The 21,100-nt window shown below is 40.1% G+C and overlaps 1 protein-coding gene across 3 annotated transcripts in view; it reads right to left on the reverse strand.

Annotated features, from left to right (window-relative positions):
* Window positions 1-12,526: 12,526 nt before the first annotated feature.
* SLC19A3 (solute carrier family 19 member 3) overlaps window positions 12,527-21,100 on the reverse strand; it is a 31,372-nt gene continuing 22,798 nt past the window's right edge. For 2 of the 3 annotated variants that reach the window (XM_027515239.1, XM_027515250.1), the window contains 4 exons: window positions 17,889-18,699; window positions 16,125-16,317; window positions 14,544-14,685; window positions 12,527-13,750 (listed from right to left, as the gene is read on the reverse strand). In XM_027515239.1, the coding sequence (XP_027371040.1) occupies window positions 13,589-13,750; window positions 14,544-14,685; window positions 16,125-16,317; window positions 17,889-18,699 (1,308 nt within the window). In that variant the 3' untranslated portion in view covers window positions 12,527-13,588. The remainder of the gene's footprint in view (window positions 13,751-14,543; window positions 14,686-16,124; window positions 16,318-17,888; window positions 18,700-21,100) is intronic. The other variant, XM_027515259.1, reaches the window with a different exon arrangement.

A 21,100-nucleotide genomic window follows, 5' to 3' on the forward strand; every position in this document is an offset into this window, starting at 1 on the left:
TGGTCTTGGCAGATGAAAACAGTGAGTAGTGGTCTAGGGAGAGGTGGAGGCTTGTTGTCGACTTCTGGGGAGGTTCTTTCTTCACAGCCACTGTACCCAAAGCAGGTGCTTCTGTCAGGGGTAAGTGACAGGCAGATCATCTGCTCAGAACAACTGGAGACCTTTGTTCTTGGGAGGACGGGTGGAGAGGCCAGAGTCCAGGATTGCAGAGAACTGAGGTTTTCAGGAATCAGAGGATGCCTTGGGAAGGAGCAATTTTATTGGCCTCGACCTTCAACCTCAACTATGAGATCTGTCGGTGAGGCTTTTGAGTCCGGAATCCTGCCTCTCAAATGTTCAGATGTGGGCACTCCTCCGGCTCCACCTTTATTCCAATGTGTGGGTGGCTGTCCCAACTGACGTATTTACATGCTGACCTTATCCTTTGATCTGTTCACATGCACACGCAGGTGATTTACCAAGACTGTAATGAGTAACTTTTAGGATTATATTCACTTGGGGAACTTGGGAAAAATATAAATGTCCTGGTCTCATCTCTCCAGCTTCTGACTGGATAGGTCAGGTTCAAAGCCCAAGAATCTGCATGCTCACAAAGCACTGTTGTTACTGATGGAGAGTGGTCACAGTTCGTAGCAGCAGACCAGGGGACCCTGCATTTCATCCTCTCCATTGGTCTAGGTCTCCCAAAGGCAACCTCCTGAGGTATATACCACAGTGACATTCACAAAGGTGGGAGGTGAATTTATTACACCTTACTTAGGGCTTTCCCCGTCTCTCAAGAAGATCCTGGCGTGCCCTACCAAGAGGAGGTACTAAAATTTCCTATGTGCAATTTTCAGCTTCTATTCTGTGATTCTTCTGTTTCTGATGTGCCCCATCCCCAAGCTGAGGACCAGTCTGGAGTCCCTGCCTGGATAGATTTCCCAGAAAGGGACCACCTGAGAGTCAGACCTCCATGCTGTCCTGGGTTAGTGCTGCACGGAGTGAAGAGACAGGGCTTCACTGTCGAAAAGAGACAGGCACACGAATAGCTGACATTCGTCAGCCCACAGAAGACTTCTACCTCCCTCACACCTCCTGGAAGTCCCTGGAAGTGAAACTGAACCGGTCTTCTTCTAACACCTTTTTAATTTTAATTTTGTTGTTGTTCAGTTGCTAAGCTGCATCTGACTCTTTGCAACCCCATGGACTAGCCTGCCAAGCTCTTTTGTCCATGGGATTTTTCAGCCAAGAATACTGGAGTGGGTTGCCATTTCCTACTCCAGGGCATCTTCCTGGTCCAGGGATTGAACCTGCAGCTCTTATAACACCTGCATTGGCAGGCAGAGTCTTTACCACTGAACCACCAGGGAAGTCCCTTTAATTTTTTAAAAATATTTTTGTTTATTTGCTGTGTTGGGTCTTTTTAAAAGTAATTTTTAAATTTTATTTATTTATTTCTGGCTGTGTTGGGTCTTCGTTGTTGCATGGGCTTTTCTCTAGTTGTGGCAAGTGAGGGCTGCTCTTATTTCTCATTGGGGTGGCTTATCTTGTTGTGCTGCATAGGCTCCAGGGTGAGAGGGCTTTAGGAGTTGCGGTTCCCAGGATCTAGGGCACAGGTTCAATATGTGGCACACGGGCTCAGTTGCTCCGAAGCACGTGGGATCTTCCTGGATCAGGGATTGAACCCATGTCTCCTGCGTTGGCAGGTGGGTTTTTTTTTTTTTTTTACTACTGAGTCATCAGGGAAGCCCCTGCCCCTTTAACTTTAATAACTGCCTATAAATATGGTTTCTAGCAACATAGTTCAGTCTGGTTGTTCCTGTCTGTCCACATTTCCTGAGATTCTGAGTGTTTAGCTTGTCCTCCAAGCATGCAACTCTTCAGTAAAACCAAATCATTTCTGGGACTTCCCTGGTGGTCCAGTGGGTAAGAATTCATCTGCCAATGTGGGGTACAGGGGTCTAATCCCTGATCCGTGAAGATTCCACAGATCTAGAGCCCGTGCTCCGCCACAAGAGAAGCCACCTCAGTGAGAAGCCCACACACAGCAATGAAGACACAACACAACCAAAAATAAATAATTAATTAATTTAAAAAAGAAACAAATCAAATTCTGGGAGTTTCTTGGTGGTCCAGTGGTTAGGACTCGGCGCTTTCAGTGCTGTGGGTCAGGGTTCAATCCCTGAGCAGAGAGGTAAGAACCTGCAAGCCACATGGTGCGGACAAAAACACAAAAACAAAAAATGCTTTCAACAAGCTTATGAAAGTAACATTTCTGGCAGCTGCCATATTTTACTTAATTCCTATTTGGGCAGATATTAATAGCACTTGTTTTCCATGCTTTGTTTCTAATCCTTTGAAAAGTTTGTAAAGTAGATATTATTTCCACCATGTGGATGAGAAAGCAGAAATTCAGGGATAGATAATGAGGCTTGCCCAGGGTCATGGAGTTTAGAATCCAGTTCTGTAAGGATGCAAAGCCTAAACTCTTTTTTTTATTTTTTCCCTACCTACTGGGTTAGGACGTGATTATCATCTCATTTCTTTCTCTCATTCCTTTCAGGTTAACCCACAAGCTTGTTTACTTCCTCTGTTCTTACAGGCTACTCCCAAAGATTGAACCTGTGTGGTATTTGACTTAAGATTGTCTTCTCAAATAAGTGTCCTTAAATGGTCATGTACCATCCTAATTGATAAGAAGTGGAGGATGAGTTCTTGAAATCAGTTCAGAGCACATTTACAGAAGCTCTTCTTTGAATAGTTTAAGCACCGCATCCCCCAAAGCGATCCTTTATGATTTAACGCTGGTGACCTCTACTAGTTGTCAGGCTTTTAGTGATAAGATGTTTAATTTCCCATCTGGAAAGGTTCCTAGATTGAAAGTTTGGGTGAAAGGTAAGGAGCATGTACACCAAGACTTATGCTTGTGTCCATGAGATATCAGGACACAGGAAGGGGGAAGACCCTTTCTTTTTCTATCCCCCAGGACCTGTTCCAGTCTGCTGCTGATGCCACTAACAAGAGTTTTGGAGGTTGTGACAAAGATGTTTTGCCTTTATTATTGCACCTAATGGCTTATAATTTTGAGTACATATTGCACACCCTCTCCAACCTATGGAAAATCACAAGGTCAATGATGTTTAAATGACTCTTTAACTCATGAGGAGTAGAAATAGGAATTCATACAAATTGTCTATTTTGCTATTCTAAGTTTTTTACTTCCCTCTGGAATGAATAATTTTATGTACTATATTTTATCCTACTAAGATCAAGCGAGAGAGGTTTCATTTGGTGAAACCAATGTCTGAAGCAAAAACAAGAAAGATGTCTTTCATCAGCAGCGCCTTCCAGCAGATAAACCAAGATCGTCTGGGTTTACCTTTGTGATCTTGAAAGGAAAAGAAGGCTTTACACAAAGAGGGGGTGTTAGCCAAAAGAAAACCCGGAATTAACAAGGTGTGTGGAGCTCTGTACTGTGTTCCTTTTGGAACACAAAGGCCAGCCACAAACAGTCATAATCTCAGATATTCCATCTATAAGGCAGATGGGATAACACCTGCCACAAGTCTTTATTGAGCAATAAAGCAAGTCATGGCATGCTGCCATCCTTAGCAAACAGGAAGAACCACGTCAGAGTTTCATTATCACAGATTAACGAAATCTTCACCTTTGCATTGTCCTTGTATTAAAAATAAATCACTGTTATTATATCAGCAACTTCTTGAAGAATTTAAGTTTCTGGATTTTCCCAGCACCTAGTTTATATATATATAAATATATATACATGTGAAAGTGGAAGTTGCTCAGTCATGTCTGACTCTCTGCGACCCCATGTACTATACAGTCCATGGAATTCTCCAGGCCAGAATACTGGAGTGGGTAGCCATTCCCTTCTCCAGGGGATCTTTCCAACCCAGCGATCAAATCCAGGTCTCCCACATTGCAGGCAGATTCTTTACCAGGTGAGCTACTAGAGAAGCCTATATATACATACATATATACGAATGTATATATTTAATTGGAGGAAAATTGCTCTCCAGTAGTATTGTGTTGGTTTCTGCCATACAACGTGAATCAGCCATAATTGTACATATATCCCCTCCCTCTTGAGCCTGCCTCCCCTCCCCCGACTCCACCCCTCCAGGTCTTCACAGAACACCAGGCTGGGCTCCCTGGGTTATATAGCAACTTCCCACTAGCTATCTATTTTACGCATGAGAGTGTATATATGTCAATGCTACTTTCTCCATTCATTCCACTCTCCTTCCTCCACTGTGTCCACAAGTCAGTTCTTTACAAATGCGTCTCCATTCCTTCCCTGCAAATAGGTTCATCAGTACCGTTTTTCTCAATTTCCTGTACATGCATCAGTATACGATGAACTCGGTATAACCTTGTTTACAGAGTGAAGTGAGCACCTGGTTTTGTTAGTGACCAGAAGAACCATCACATTCTTACTCTTTCACAGGCTTCGTATTTAAATCTTATGCCAGAAGGCTTCTTTAAAGTCACAGTTTTCTTCCTGGAACACTTAATTGGGTTGAATTTTTAAAAGTCTGCATGCTTGTCCTTTTTCCCCAAGACATTTTATTAATTCCCATCTTGAAGGTTGGTTACATTATTTCCCTATTATTTTCTTTGATAAAGTTTCCCCTTCCAGGGTCTCAAGAGTATTTTGGTCTTTTAGGATTAAAATGCAGACATCTGTCTCCTTTCATTGCAATCAATAATCAGCATGCCCCTCCATTTTTCCTGCTATATCTCTTCCAACCCGTTCTTGAACCACCTCCTTTAAAACATACACGCTGGCTCCAGGCCAACACCCTTCTGACTGTTTGTGGGTGTAGCTCAGTGCTAGACGTTTGCCAGTCAACACTGTGGATTTTATGTAATGACCCTGAAGCCCATAGACATTTGTAGGTCAGGTCAGTTGTCCTTATACAGCCATCTGGAGGGGATTGGTTTCAGGACTCCCTCGGATACCAAAAGCCATAGATGCTCAAGTCCCTATATAAAATGGCATAGTTTTTGTTTATAACTTACACACACCCTCTTGTGTGCTTTAAATCATCTTTAGAGTACCTATATATCTAAAATAATGTACATATTATGTAAATAGTTGCCAAGAAGTGGCAAACTCAAGTTTTGCTTTTAGGAAATTTTGGAATTTTTTTCTTTGAATATTTTTGCTCTGAGGTTGATTGAATCCTCAGATGTGAAACCCTCAGAATCAACCGTAATCATTTTGAAAGATCTGGAAGAGAAATGACATTCAAGGAGAAAGCAAAAAGGAACAACAATGTTTCCCAAGATTCCAGTTTGCGCAAAGTAGAAGGGGACAGGGCTTCCCTGGTGGCGCGGTGGTAAAGAATCCACTTGCCAAGGCAGGAGATACAGGAGACGCAGGTTTGATCCTTGGGTCAGGAAGATACCCTGGAGAAGGAAATGGTAACTTGGTCCAGTATTCTTGCCTGAAAAAAATCCCATGGACAGAGAAGCCTGGTGGGCTACAGTCCGTGAGGTTGCAAGGAGTCGGACACGACTGAGCAACAGAGCACAGAAGAGAATAGAGCATGGGATGTATATCCTCATAGATACACTTAAGAATTTGCTTTGGGCGGTTTTAGCCTTCCCTTGCCCTTCAAGATTCATCCCTCGTCTTTTCTAGATCATCCTGGGAGATAAACCCAAACACAGTACCTTAAGCCTCCCTCCTGCGTTCCCTCCCAGCCGTTTAGGTCATCACACTAAATGCTCGGCTGGGCTCCCTGTGTTATTTAGCAACTTGCCACCATCTCTTTTACATATGATGGTGTATATGTGTCAGTGCTGCTTTCTCAATACCTTCCCCACTGTGCCCACAGGTCTGTTCTCTCCTAAGTTCATCGGTACCATTTCTCTAGATTCCACATATATGCATTAAGATACTTGTTTTTCTCTTTCTGACTTGTTGTCCAGTCGCTCAGTCATGTCCGACTCTCTGCGACCCCATGGACTGCAGCATGCCAGGCCTCCCTGTCCTTCAAGTAGGTGATGCCATCCAACCGGTTTTTCTGACTAACTTCACTCAGTATAAGAGGCTCTAAGTTCATCCACCTCACTACAACTGGCTCAAATTTGTTCCTGTTTTGGCTAAGTAATATTTCATTGTATAAATGTACCACAACTTCTTTATCCATTCATCTGTCGATGGACATCTAGGTTGCTTCCATGTCCTGGCTATTGTAAACAGTGCTGCAACGAACATTGCATAACCTACTATTTTTCTGTACTTGTCCCCAGAAACAAACTCTGACTATAAAGTTATAGATCGGGGGTTGAGGGTAGGGTCTACCAATATTGGATACCTGGAAATGGAAATTTAAGGATTTAGCTGAATTTCATATACAGTCAAATAAAATAAATTTCTTAAATTTACTCCTAGTGTTAAAGCAGGGAAAATCCTTCATCCATTTAGATAAAACTATCATATGATGTTTTAATCTGGGCCAAGATCTAATCTGGTCCAAGATCTAATTTGGTCCAGATGGAGCAGAAGCACACGCTAAGGGAAGAAAAAAGACTGTTTAATTTCTATTTCTCTGCTGAAAATAGGAAAATGGAGGGTTTTTTTTTTTTTTAAGCCTTCTAATTAATGCAGGACTAGAACAATGCCTGGTTCATATCAAGCACTTCATTAATTGTTGCTGTGGTTTACTTGCTCAGTCATGTCCAACTCTTTGTGACCCCATAGACTGAAGCCTGCCAGGCTCCTCTGTCCATGGGATTTTCCAGGTGAGAATACTGGAGTGGATTGCTATTTTCTTCTCCAGGGGATCTTCCCAACCCAGGGATCAAATCTTCATTTCCTGCATTGGGAGGCAGATTCTTTACCACTGAGCCACCAGGGAAGCCCACTCCATTAATTAATAGTACATAAAATGTGTTACTTCTGAAGGGACCTCCTCCAGGACAATTCAGTATTTTCAGCCTCATACAGACTGTCTCTTTTCAAGACCTTTATTTTTCCTAGTAGTTCAGTAACCATAGTTTCCGAAACCCAAGCTACTGCTCTGCTAGGTAATTACTCAGTATCCTGAGATACTTGAAATTTCTACTTAGAAAAATGCTAATGATGTGATCTCTGAATCAAAACTCGGGCAACTCAAGGAAACTTATATACCTGAACATCTCACGTTTAGAAAAATAATTATTAACAGTAATACTAGCCAAGACTTACCCTGCCCTGTGTCCTGAGCCCTGTGGGTAAGTGACATGTATGTCTTAACCCATTTAATCCTCACAACACTCTTGCAACCTAACACCATTCTTGTTCCCATTTTGTAGGTGAGAACACTGAGGTGCAGACAAGTGTCCCCAAGTCATGCAGTACATGGATGTGGGAAGCTGGGCAGTTTGACTGCACAAACACAAACCTCCCTGAAACTGCATCAGAATACCATGTCAAATCACCCAATTGCCCTCTCTGTTGTCGAGGAAAATGGGAGGTTGGAGCAGTTTCCTTTTCTCATTTCTGTCTGTTTTGACTACTTTCTGGATGAGTTCTGATTTCTTCTTCTCCTGCTCCCAGTACCTCTGGCCTCCCAGTTTCTGAGACAGCCCCAGAGTTACCACCTTCCACTGCTAAAATGTCAGGGTCTGGACACTGAAGCCTACACCTTGCTGAAGCCAGCTTCTTTTGTAAAGTCACACAAAATTCCATTCTTGGATCTAGTTCTTCTTGGAAATAAGGAAAAAAAAAATCATAAACCAAGATTTCTCCTAGACTGATGTGATCAAAGAAACCAAATTCAGAATGTTTTTAGAATGTTGTGCTCAGTGACCTGAAGTCCTAGGCGCATAGATTTAGAAAAGATTCCCAGGATAGCCTCCAGCCCAAAGTCACTGCTGGCAGGATACTCCCCTCCCCACTAGCCCGTCCCACCTCAGGTGATGTTTTTCCAGCCTCTGCAGAAGTAAAGTGACACAGAATGGTGGTCTTAGAATATTGTTTTTATCTTGCTGTTTTACTTTTTTGTTGAATATGAGGTATGTTGATACATAGGGAAGACTTTGTGCATCAGTGGAAAACTAGACATTATCTAGATTCTAGAGACATTATCTAGATTCCAGTGACCTGATTCTAGCCTTTTAAGGCCAGGTGGGCTATTTCACAGAGGTGAACATTGTAGATAACTGAAAGAGACAGAAAATAATTCTTATCTGTAAACTTGCAAATGAATGCTGTCCAAAATACAGGGGATATCCTTCTTCCCTGTGATAAAAAAATGTGAAAGGAAGTTTCTTTGGGGTACAGTTCTCGGTTGACAGTTATCTTCTACTGTCTTCTGACTTTCATTGTATTGAGACAATGAGTGTTAATAATTGATTTAGTAATTGTTTCTGCCTTTGATTTAGTCATTGTCAAAAGACATGAATTTTCAACTGTGTGTCTAGAGGCTGTCATGATCTGCTCTGAGCAATACACATCTCCTCACCTAAGTCAACCTGCCACACCTTGGTGAACACTTACAAGACAATAGGGAGGTTTAGATATAGTCTGTGGTTGTGGTAATGGAATAAAGCTAAATGATGCATACTGGAGTCAAAGCTGTTCCCTGGCCCCAGTCAGGACCCAGTGGTCCTTCCCCGATGACACAGCCCCAGCCTGACTCTCTCTGGCAGCGGTGAACGTGCAGGGCCTCTGGGGCCCAGGCCTCCCAGCCGCCTGCCACCTTCCTTTGGATATATTCACTTCTGTTACCTGTATGCCTCTTCCTCAGGCCCTGTGACCCTGCTTATCTGCCAGAAGTGCCTCTTCTGTGACAAGTTTCTCAACTAGAGCAACATATTTCACCTTCGTCAAGGACTAAATACAGGCAGAGAGCAAACCAAAATGCTAGAACCAGAACCATTTTTTTTCCTTCTCAGAAAAGGCTATTCTTTTGCTATTTCTTCCTCCTTGTTTCTGTTATTTGTCTATGAGTTCCGTTTCTGTTGTTGTTTCTGAGTCATTCCGTGTACAAAGCAAAGCATTAAAAATTTTTCTCCATAAGGTGTACTTATCAGTCACAAAATCCTACATCTTTACCAAGCAAACTTATGTTTCAATTCAAAAAAGTAATAACCTTTCTCTTTATTGAGATACCAAATAAAATTTTCTGTTGAAAAAATACTCAATTTTTCTTGTGTGTTTGTTCCTTTGATTAATGAATGTACATTTTGTAAACCTTGCATATTGCCCAAAATGTAAAAACACTGAAATGGTTATATAGAAATAATTGAAAAATTCTAGCTCATTATTCATCCATGCTAATTTATTTCCCAAGAAGTTAAATGCTTTTCTGGAAAATTAATATTTTAACTTGAGGGTGCAAACATCAAAAAACATGACGAGATGACAACTCCTTCGGGTTCCCATTACCCCACAGCAGGGAAAGATTATTATCAGCTTTTTCTAATCTTTCCAGAAAAGTTGTATGTGTATATAAGCCAATGTAGTTATTTTTCTCCTTACTTTCACATGAATGATGAGCTATTGCATTCATTACTATTTTGTCATTTGATTTTTCTTCACTTAACAATAATTTATCATTATTTGCTAAATAGTAATAATATATTTAGAGCCCTTTATCACAATGAAGATATTCCTCCTTTTTTTAATCTAGTTAATATTATTACAGGTGAATATACTGGTGTCCCATAATACACTTCCGAGCCCTTTATCACAATGAAAAGATATTCCTCCTTTTTTAATCTAGTTAATATTATTACAAGTGAATATACTGGTGTCCCATAATACACTTCCCTTCTCCCCTTTTAATGAAGTTTAAATAGCTTCCAATCCTTTGTGCCTTGAAATTTTGCTCTAATGAAATACATTTACACAAGTCAGTTCCCAGGCATGCAAGTATATCAGTAATACATATTTCTATCAGACAAATCTATAGGTGGAAAGATATACACATTTGTAATTTTGAAAATCCTGAATTTTCCTTCCTAGCCATGAAGACAATGTACACTCTCACCAAGAATCTTCAAGACTGCCATTGACCCATTCCCAGAGAACAAATTCTATTATCACACATTTAGATTACTTTCTACTCTGAAAGTGAAGTCGCTCAGTCGTGTTCAACTCTTTGCGATCCCATGGACTGTAGCCTATCAGGCTCCTCCGCCCATGGGATTTTCCAGGCAAGAGTGCTGGAACGGATTGCCATTTTGGAGCTTCACTGTACTTTTGATATGCATTTCTCTTATGAGTTAATTTAAGCATTTTTTTCATATATCTGAGTCATTTATATTTTTCTTTCTCTGAATTCCCTGTTCACATTCTTTGCCCATTTTTTCCTCAGGTTTTTGACTTCTTATCAATTCGTATTGGTTCTATATAAATTAGGAAAAGTAGCTTTGATGAATTGCAGTATTTCTTCCAGATTATCAGCTGTCTTTTGGCTTTGCTTATATTGCTTTACTTTTCATGCCTAAGGTTAGTTTCACTTTTTTATGACTTCCAGATTTTCTGTTACTTTAGAAAGGTTTAAAGTTATAAAGTAAGTTTTACATGTTTTCTTCCGGTAGTTTTGCAGTTTCATTTTTCATATTTGCCTATTGATACATAAATACATTCATTACATATTGATAGTTATTCTAGTCCAGCTTAGTTTTACCTTTGAAAAGAATAATTTCAATATTATTAAATATTCATGTTTCTTCTTGTATGAAATGCTACTTTTTTTGTGTGTGTGTGTAATAAAGTTTTATTAAAGTATAAAGGAGATAGAGAAAGCTTCTGACATAGGCATTAGAAGGGGGCAGAAAGAGTACCCGCTTGCCAGTGTTAGCAATGAAGTTATATACTCTCTAATGAATCTAAACAATGTCTGGAGGTTGTAAAGACCTCACCAGACCTACTCCCATAATTTACATTTTAAGATAACAGAATTAGCCAGAAGGTTTAATCTAGAGATTGTCTTTAAGCAGGATACATTATTGTTATATAATCCTAAGGAATGTGGAGAAAGAAAAAAAGTTTGTCCTTTTTTTCTCCTTGAGAATTCCAGACCCCTCTCTCCTTGGGGACCCCTAGACTCCTTATCAACCTGCCTAGGAAATGACTCTCTCATTCCCCCCTTTTCTTTTAGGAGAATTATGTTGTCTAGGGAAAAGGGGCGTCGTTCTCGTTCCATAACTACTTTTGAGCTGACAAGGGGCGTTGTCCCTAAATTGGTGAGGCAACATATTCTCCTAATCCTCATATTGAGGATATCTTATCCAGGGGCCCCAAATAGTAGTTGGAGGAAGCTACAGCAGTAGCAGGAGTTTGAGCAACCATTTGTAACTTAAAAGCGTTCATGTGTCTTTACTTTCTGTGCTCTGACTTTGTACCTCTTAGATGGACCTGATAACCTATGTGAGCTTACTTCTGCTGACTCCAAATATCCTGAGTCTGCCGTTGGCTCCTCAAGACAATGTCTTCCTGTCCTGGGCTCACTCCTATGCTGAAATGCTATTTTTATAATAAATTTTCATATGAATTAGGCACTAATTCAAACTGTCTCTTCATGCTGATTATGTTACTGTAGTTAAGATTTTAGAGCTAGATTTTATTCTTTGCAAATAATTTAATCTCATTTTCCACTTAAAAAACCATTCTATTGGTTCTTCTTTGTTAATTTCCAAATAAATTTAGAATCACCTATACTAGTTAAAAAAGGTATTTTTTCCCTCTAGGATAGGATTTACCATATAAATTATTTAGGAAGTAATGCCTTTATATGTATTTTTCTTACTAGTCAAGAACAAGGTAGGTGACTCCATATGTTTAGGTATTGTTAAGTAATTTTCAAAAGTGTTTCAGGCATATTCTATATGTCTTACACACTTATTGAATTGTTATTGTAATCTTAGGTATTTTATTTTTATTCTACTATAAATGTGGCCTTTTACTCACATGTATCTTCTAAATGGTTGTTGTATCACAAAAACTCTTGATTTCTATACACTTACTTTCTCTACTACTATTTGTTTTTATTTGAGTCTCTTGGATGCATATCTATAGCCTCTGGAATTGTGATAGTCTTTCCTCCTTCTTTTCAATTTTTGTTTGTTTGTTTTACGGCATGCTGCACAGCTTGTGGGATCTTAGTTCCCAGATCAGGGGTCAAACCTGGGCCCTCGGCAGTGAAAGTGCAGAGACCTAACCACCGGACCCCCAGGGAGTTCCCCTTCTTTCCAATTTTTGACTTTTCGTTATCTGTGTTGACTAACATCTTCACTACAATAACCAAGAAGGACAACAGTGGTCATTCTTTCCTTGCTTTTGATATAATTATGTATTAGCTTTCTCCACTAAGCAAGTATATTGATTTTTGGACTGAATTTTAATTTTTCATCCAGTGACTGAATTTGGAGATTTGGAGAAAAGTCTATTGGAAAGACAAATATTGAATCAGCATTCTTTATTCCCAGTGGCAGATTGTTCAATGGGACTGTTGTTGAAGTTTCAAAGGACATGCAAACTCAAGACATTTTTCAGCACAATTCATCAAAAAATGAGAAAGGCTCTTTTTTTGCACACATTTATTTTATTTAGCACAATTTCTCCCATCTAAAAATTAGATTTTCTTATTTACAAATACTTCTAGAAATCCCTAAAATGTCTATTTAGGTTTTTCTGTTTTAGGCAGACATCACACTGACATGATATTAAAACACCTCTCTGGAGTCAAGATAGTGAGTGATAAGTGACAGTCGCTCAGTTGTGTCTGAATCTTTGTGACCCCATGGACTGCAGCCTACCAGGTTCCTCTGTCCATGGGATTCTCCAGGCAAGAATACTGGAGTGGGTTGCCATTTCCGTCTTCAGGAGTCATGACAGGAGTAAGTTTATTGCCTCTCCTGGGACCACTGGAAATTGGCATGAATGTCATTCTGTGGCCACACAGGAGTGTCTGAAGCTACTCCTGAGGTAGAGGTTCAACAACAAAGCTCAGCAGAGCACAAAGTGAGAAGTCATCTTGAAAAAAATTAAGCGGTGATATTAACAAATAATAGCTTGTGAATAATACTGTGTTCTCAGGAGAGAAAAGGAGGCCTTACAAATGGGACCAAGTCTTACAATTTTCTCAAGGAACTGTATGTTTTAAAGAAATATATTTAATGGAAGAAGGACAATGGTTCATGTGACAAAAAGTGTCCATTGTGTTGCCTATTTTGGTAAAATAAAACAAATATCTAATAAAGGAACAAGGTCACTTCAGTTAGTATTTTTGTTCACAGCGGGGGAACATCAACTTAAGGATGACTGGGTTTTTTTCACGGTTTGTTTCCACACCATGTGCGTATCCTTGTAAGCAATCAAAACCAGAATTTTCCAGTCATGGCTATTCATTGGAGTTCCCCGACATGGGTTGTTGAATTGAGATGATAGCCCTGGTCAGCTGCATCCAGGTCAGTTGGGCACAGCTAGTCCAAAGCTGACCTTCCCTGGTTTTGAAAATGTTCGTTGGAATCTAGACCTGTGAAGGGTGTTAAGATACGACACTCAGTATATATGTGAGTGTGACCTGCAGCAGAATCCTTGCTCAGAGGCTGCAGCGTTTGACAGAGGTTAGAGCTTTGCTCATTAGACGTTCTTTGGTTCCTCTGGGTGTGGCCTATATTGGTTCTGACTTGTAACAGCAGAGTTCTGTACTCTCTTTCGGCATGCGGCTGAGTAGATAATGTATATGCTTCTCATTAGGAAAATGCCAGCAATGGCTGCAAAGTAACTTCCATAAACTAAAAACTAGAGAAAAACAAATAGAGTGAATTAGACACACATGAAATATGACTGTCCTTAATAATACACAGCGATGCTTGTGTATTTACTTGATTTACTTGGATTATGGGGTTACTGAGACTTAGGGTCTTAATACAGATCTTTTAGATTTGCATAAAACTTCCTTCTCCCCTTTTAGAAGAACCAGGTGTGAAAGGATAAGCTATGCAGTAACTAAGAGTGTGGGCTCTACAGTCAAGATTGCTTGGGTTAAATTCTAGCAGATACCACTAATGGTAAAAAACAAAAACACTAAATCCCACTGATGTATGTGTCCATTTTTGGAGAACAGTGCATATGTAGTGTCTCCAGGAATGGATTATAAACACAGGTTATTTTTCACCTGCCTTATCCCCTTTATTTCGGAACCATATGTAAAACATGATGCTGGTGTAATTTTAAGTCTCTCAGTGCTAAAGGGAAAAGGGAAGTAGACTCGGTAAGCATGTGCTCCTCCCCAGTGGCATCTTAGTAAACCTGGGCCCTAGACCACGGGAGGAGGAGGAGGCATAAGGGGGACACAATGGTAAGCGCCACTTGATGGGGCTTTAGGAGCCAAAGCGAATGCTAACCTATAATGATTACTGCTCAAACTCTGCTTGACTTTACAGGTGGTAATTAAAGGAATGGCTTATTTTAAAATTTGCCTAGCCAAGGAATTCAAGACATTAAATACTGGCAGTGGTTAGGCTGAACAAAGCCCTTTCATTCTACGTTCCCCCAATTACATGAATAGGTAAGTGGAAGTATTGCAACATACCTGAATGCTGATTGGAAGCCCCAGTCCTCCCTGATCTACTACGATTACAGTTATAATAGTCTGAATCACCAGGGCAATGAAGGTGTTGATTCCAAACACCAGGGCATAGCGTTCCACACTCAGATTAACAGCGATCTGAAACCTGTCATTCAACACATAATAACTTTTAAAACATGAACATACATGGGATTCTTATCTTTAAAAGACAGAGACTGAAGAGAAAGTGTCTCACTACCAGCACTTTTGGTCTAAATCTCCTCCAGTATAGACAAACAGGCAGAGCAGAGAAAAAACATATACATACTTAAAGGCTGAATTAAAATGTAGTTAAGGGAAATACGGCAAAATTGCTCCTATCCAATTTAATACTTTCGGAAATTAAACGTAAATGTTCTAGGTCTCATAACTTGAGAATATGGCAGGCTATCTGATATTAGATACTGTTTCACAGTGTACTTTTTATGAAAATCAGCAATATCCAACCTAAGGAATTTTTTGGACAGCTATTCATTTTATTGTTGACTCTATCGGCAGTTTTAAAGTTTTGTAGGTGAACTGTTCTTTGGAAGATCCAAACCATGACTGGTGGTATAAGTGAGTGAATCTATAACTAACTTCTTTTTTTTTTTTAAATAATTATATAAATTTTGAAGTCTTATTACAAAACACTTTTGAAAGGCTGGCAAATATATGATATTTGCAGTTCTTCCTTGGAATGAAGGTAAAAGGCTTTGGGTTCTGAATAGTCCTGAAATGAAAAGAAATAATGTCATTCTACCTTAACAAAATACATTAAAAAAACCTCAAGACACATGAGTTTGATACATTAACCTGATTCCGTTCAGTGGAAAAAAAAAAAAGAGCATGCCACAAATTTCATCTCTTTCCTATGTTTCATGATCTTTTCTCAGGGTCTTTATATTTCTGTGTTTTGTCAATTACTTATCAAGCATTTTTCACAGATTAAAACCTAAAATTTCATACTACTTCTTTCATGTGTTTGAAATTCAAATGTTTCTTATCTCTTTCAGTGAAACCAAATCATATTTCCTACACTCAACTTTCTCTGCACTTAAATATGGAACCAAATTCTTTTAATCATTAAAAAAAATCACTGGGATTTATAGTTTCCCGTGATTTTTGCATTTACTTTTTTTTCAGTAGCCAACTTGTTATGACGGGCTGAGAATATTTTGTTTCATACAAAAGTATATGCCTGGAATTGCTTTAGCAACCAAGCGAAATTAGAGACGAAATCTCAACTTAATCACAAATCAAATTCCATCATACTATGCAAACCGGAAAATTGCTTGAAATAAAAATTATAAATGACACTGTAACATGCCTTTGGTTTATGAACTTACAAAACATTTTTCCTTGCTGACTAATATCAGCAATATTCAATGGATAAACAATTGAATGAAAAGATGGCTTAACTGTGCCTAATTTAATATGAAGTAGTCAACATTTACTATTGCATTGATTAAAATCCTTCCAAAGTTCTCAATGGAATTACAGGAAAACAGAAAAGAGAACATGGTATTGTTTCAGGAGTGAGAAGAAATGCTAAGTAATACTTACACTGCTATGGTGATAAGGAGCATGTAGACAGTCTTGAATATCAAATAGCCAGCGTAGCACGCCCATATGTTGGTCGTGTAATGCATGAGAAACAGAGAGCCTGCATTGACAACTGAGAAGATGGCCAGAGCCAACTCTCCCAGAAGATCCCAGTTGACTTTCACGTAACCCACCGCAAAGGCAGCCAGGGCCCCTACAGAAGAAACATTAAGGAAGATCCAACACATCCAGTGAAATGTTAACATGCTGTCTTAAGAATTCAGGTTTCAGGCAATTCTGAAAGAGGAATATATTACTTACACAATTTGTGAAAATAATGTGACCCGCCTAAATGGGGATTTATCCACTTCTCAAGCATGTTTTCCCTTGGCTACTCTTTAATTTCTATTCTTTCAAACATTTAGTTGTCACATTTTAAATTAGCATCAACTATATGCCAAACACTGTTCTATGCATCAGAAAGGTTCCAGAGGGACCAGAAAGGTTCCTAATCATCAGAGTGGGGAAAAAAGATACATAAACTCAGTTGCTTAATATAACAAGCTCAGGGCAGGGATAGATAAAGATGAAACAATTGTTCTGGCAGTACACTTAGCCTGTTCATATATGCCTTTCTTTGTTGTTTTTCTCAGCAATATGTTACAGATATATTGCACTGGGTAGTAAGTTTTAGTCATTAGTACTAATCTTCATCTTTCTTCTAATCTCCATCCCAGTGTCTTCAAGATTTGGCTTAATCTACTTCAGGTTTGAGGTGAACAAGTTACAGAATTTAAGAGATTGAGTAATTGACAGAAATTAGGGTTAGTAATTATAGTTCTCTTTAAGGAAGTGAGAGGTATTTATGTTTTGAATTACTGAGATTTGACTAACTTTTCCATACGTGATGTAGGCAAGAACCATTACTACAAAAGAAATAAAATTACTTTTCTTCTCAGAACTTGAAATGTGGAATAAATAATTTCAGTGAACCAATTCCAAGACTGCCCTGGTTTCTAGGAGTTTAAATGTAAGTCTTCTTAAAAGGGAAACAATAGTAAAATGGATGCCACATGAAGTTTCTGAAATTTTTTTGTAAAGGAGGGTGTGGAAATCTCCTACTTCCTAGAAAATATCTTCAAAGTCTTAGCTGAATTTAAGTTTCTGTTAACCAGGATATAAATATTTATTGCAGAGTGAACTTCAAAGGCAGACTTCTCTCTGATATTAGAATCTTGACTCTCAAATACCTTCCACTTCTGATTTCAATCTCGTAAGAAAGCTAATTTTGGAAATGTGTGGTGTAGAACCTGGAATTGCTTAAAGACCGGGACTAGCTAAATCAAATTCTTTATTAACAAAAACCCTTCCAGTGAAAATTTGGAAGTCTTACTATTTCAGTTCATTTTCTAAGATAACAGAACACCTTGTTTATATATTAATACACAATGTCCATTTTCTTTTTGATATTAAAAACAATCCTGAAAGAAAAGAGGGCACTATTAACACTTTTCTTGATGAGGAAACGGAATTTTAGGAATCTGGTTAGAATGTAATCACTTGGTGTTGAATCCTGAACTCTTGAGTTTCCTGTAACACATTAAACAGAAATGTCATGTCTTTTTCCCCCATTGCCTTCTATTTCTGAAAATGGTTAATATGCCTTCTGAACAGACTTAATTTACCACTGTGGAGAATTCAGCAACTGGAGAAATGAATTTAGTTTGCAGGGGTGGAGGGGGTAGGGATTGGGCAAGAAAGGAAGATAGATCAATGTTTACTTACCTCCAAAGGTTGCAATAGCTTCTACTGCTCCATTATATACTGAACTCTGGGACGGTGCTTTGTAATCCCACAGGACTTGAACATAGTTCAAAACCTGGTTATAACCTGCTGTGGAAAAAGCCCACCATAGGGACCAGTAAAAAAGATGTTTTGAGGAGTAACACTGCTTCAAATCTTGTAACCACTGCACAAAAACTCTCAGAGCTACATTTCCTGGCTTTGGGTTGGTCACCTGGCCATCATCTGGGTTCCCTGAATCAGTGAACACTACTTTTCCCACTGGTTTGTGATTCTTTTGAGGTTCCTCTGAGACAGCGTCCGTTCCTGGTGGCTTTGGAAGGGCTTCTTGGCTGGGTTTTGCATGAAAAAACATGCTCTTCTTAGGCATGGGTAGGAAAAGTGAGAAGAGGAAGGCCACGGAGACAGAGGCCAAGGATATGACGTTGAGGTAAAAGTAGGACAGGCCGGCCAGGGATACCAAGAGCTGGGCCAGCACGGAGGCCGCCGTGTAGGCCACCAGCGTGACACTCCTGCAGTAGCCGCTCACCTTCTGGTAGTGCTCCGGGCTGACCACGCTGTAAATGTAGGCATAGTATGCCACCTCAGTGGCGGTGACCATCCCATAGAAGAATTCCAGCACTTGCATGGTCCTGACTCCTTGGCCAAACAAGAGCAGCAGCCAGCAAATGATGAAGCTAATGCCCTGGAGGATGATGACTGGCTTGTAGCGGACATAATCCGTGAGGACAAAGACTGGAAGCAGTAGTGCCAGGTAAGAGTAGGTCCACACGGGGAAGATCTCATTTGTGAGCTGCAGAGGTGGAAAATGGATTCTGTGACCACGAAGCACTGGGAAGTGAGGAGGGTTACCTTTCTCAGACTTGTGTATTACTAAAGTGTTGATCCATGTGGCTTGCCCAATATAAAACTTTGTATCTAATCAGATAGGGTGCTGTGCTTAGTTGCTCAGTTGTGTCTGACTCTTTGTGACCCCCATGGACTGTAGCCCGCCAGGTTCCTCTGTCTGTGGGGAGTTTCCAGACAAGAATACTGGAGAAGGGTCCCACACCCTCCTTCAGGAGATCTTCCCAACCCAGGGATTGAACCCAGGTCTCCTGCATTGCAGGCAGATTCTTTACCATCTGAGCCAGCAGGGAAGCCCTGATTAGATAGGGTATCTTCATATGACGAGAAAACAGAATAGAAAACTGATTTTCAAGGAAACCCTAGGAAAGGAGAACTCCCCCACCCCCTCAAAAACCCACTTTATACATCTACATGCATTTCAATACAAGAATACATCAGCTTCCCGTGCAATCGGAAATTTGTGGGTTAGTTGCCAAGTCATGTCCGACTCTTTCAAGACCCTATGGACTGTAGTCTGCCAGGCTCTTCTTATCCATGGGATTTCTGAGGCAAGAATAGTGGAATGGGTTGCCATGTCCTTCTCCAGGGGATCTTCCTGACCCAGGGATCGAATCTGCATCTTCTGTGCTGGCAAGTAGTTTCTTTTCCACTGAGCCACCAGGGAAGCCCAATGTGAACTATACTAACTGTATACACACTAGAGTCCAGGCATACCTCATTTTATTGTGTTTTGCAGATACTGTGCTTTTTACTTTTTGTTCTTTTTATTCATTTATTTTTTACAAATTAAAGGTTTGTGGCAACCTGCATTGGGCAAGACTATTGGTGCCATTTTTCCAGCAGCATTTGCTCATTTTATTTAGTTTAGTTTGGTCATATTTTGGTAGTTCTTGCAATATTTAAAGCTTTTCCATTGTTATTATGTTTGTTATGGAATCTATGATCAGTGATCTTTGATGTTACTATTATAATTGTTTTGGCATTTTTTTAGCAATAAAATATTTTTCAATTAAGGTATATACTATTTTTTGGCATAATGCTATTGCATATTTAATAGTCTTTGAGCGAAAGTCATGCTCAGCTGAGACTATTACTTGCTCAGTCATGTCCAACTCTGCAACCCCATGGTCTGTAGCCCACCAGGTTCTTCTGTCCATGGAATTATCCAGTAAGAATACTAGAGTGGGTAATCATTCCCTTCTCCAGGGGATCTTCCTGACCCAGGGATCGGACCCAGGGATCGAACCCAGGTCTCCTGAATTGCAGGGGGATTCTCCACTGTCTGAGCCACCAGGGATTAGTATGGTATAAACGTAACTGTTTTATGCACTTGGAAATAAAAAAAATTCATGTGACTCACTTTATTGCATTGTTTGCTTTACTGTGTCTGTAACCAAGTAATGTCTCTGAGATATGCCTGCAAACTAGTTAAAAATTGTTCAACAGACTTGTGGGCTTTTCAGGCTATTAAAAAAAATACTATCCTTGTCTTGCCTGAAGATTAACAACACTTCATAAAGCAGCTACAGCGTTAGAAGAATTCAGCAACCTTTATCTTTGTGTTGATTCACTATCATGGCAAAAAAATAGCCCGTGCAAGTCTGAATGAACACACACAGGAAGACAGCAAAGAGTAAATCACCCAGCAGAATTACGATGTGGGAACAGTAATGCATTTTGTCTCCTTCCTGGACAAATTGTATGGGCTTCCAACCCCGTTTCTCTTCAGTTCTGTTGATTTATCTGTTTACTCAATTCTCGGTCTCAGCATAATATGAGTTATCTCGTGGATTTAGTCAGAAATGCAGGGGACCTCACTGTTCATTCATGGAAAGCACTGAGGAAGTTGTTGGTCTTTGGGGCATGGTGGGTACAGGTGTAGGTCAGCCACAGCAGCCTCTCTTCTGTGCCCCTCTGCTTCCTCCAGCAACCTCAATGGGTTCCCGTGTCAGTGACAAGAGGGGAAGTTCAGTGATTTGAAAGGCTAGTGGGACTGGGCTGCACCTTTGCAGTCTAGCTAGTCCACAGCAGCTCCCTGGTGGCTCATACAGTAAAGAATCTGCCTGCAATGTGGGAGACCTGGGTCAGCAAGATTCCCTGGAGAAGGGCATGGCAACCTACTCCAGTACTCTTGCCAGAGAATTCCACGGACAGAGGAGCCTGGCAGGCTACAGTCCATTGGACTGCAAAGAGTCGGCCATGACTGAGCGACTAACACTTTTTCACTGGTCCATAATGGTTGCAGAAGTAGAGGCTTGGCGTTCGCTGGCCGATTCTGGACCTCTGTCTGTGGTCTGCTTTGTCTTAACAGTCACGTTCCTGTCTCGGAAACTCTGAAACAGACC

Source organism: Bos indicus x Bos taurus, chromosome 2 (assembly GCF_003369695.1).
Source record: "Bos indicus x Bos taurus breed Angus x Brahman F1 hybrid chromosome 2, Bos_hybrid_MaternalHap_v2.0, whole genome shotgun sequence".
NCBI classification, from domain to species: domain Eukaryota; kingdom Metazoa; phylum Chordata; class Mammalia; order Artiodactyla; family Bovidae; genus Bos; species Bos indicus x Bos taurus.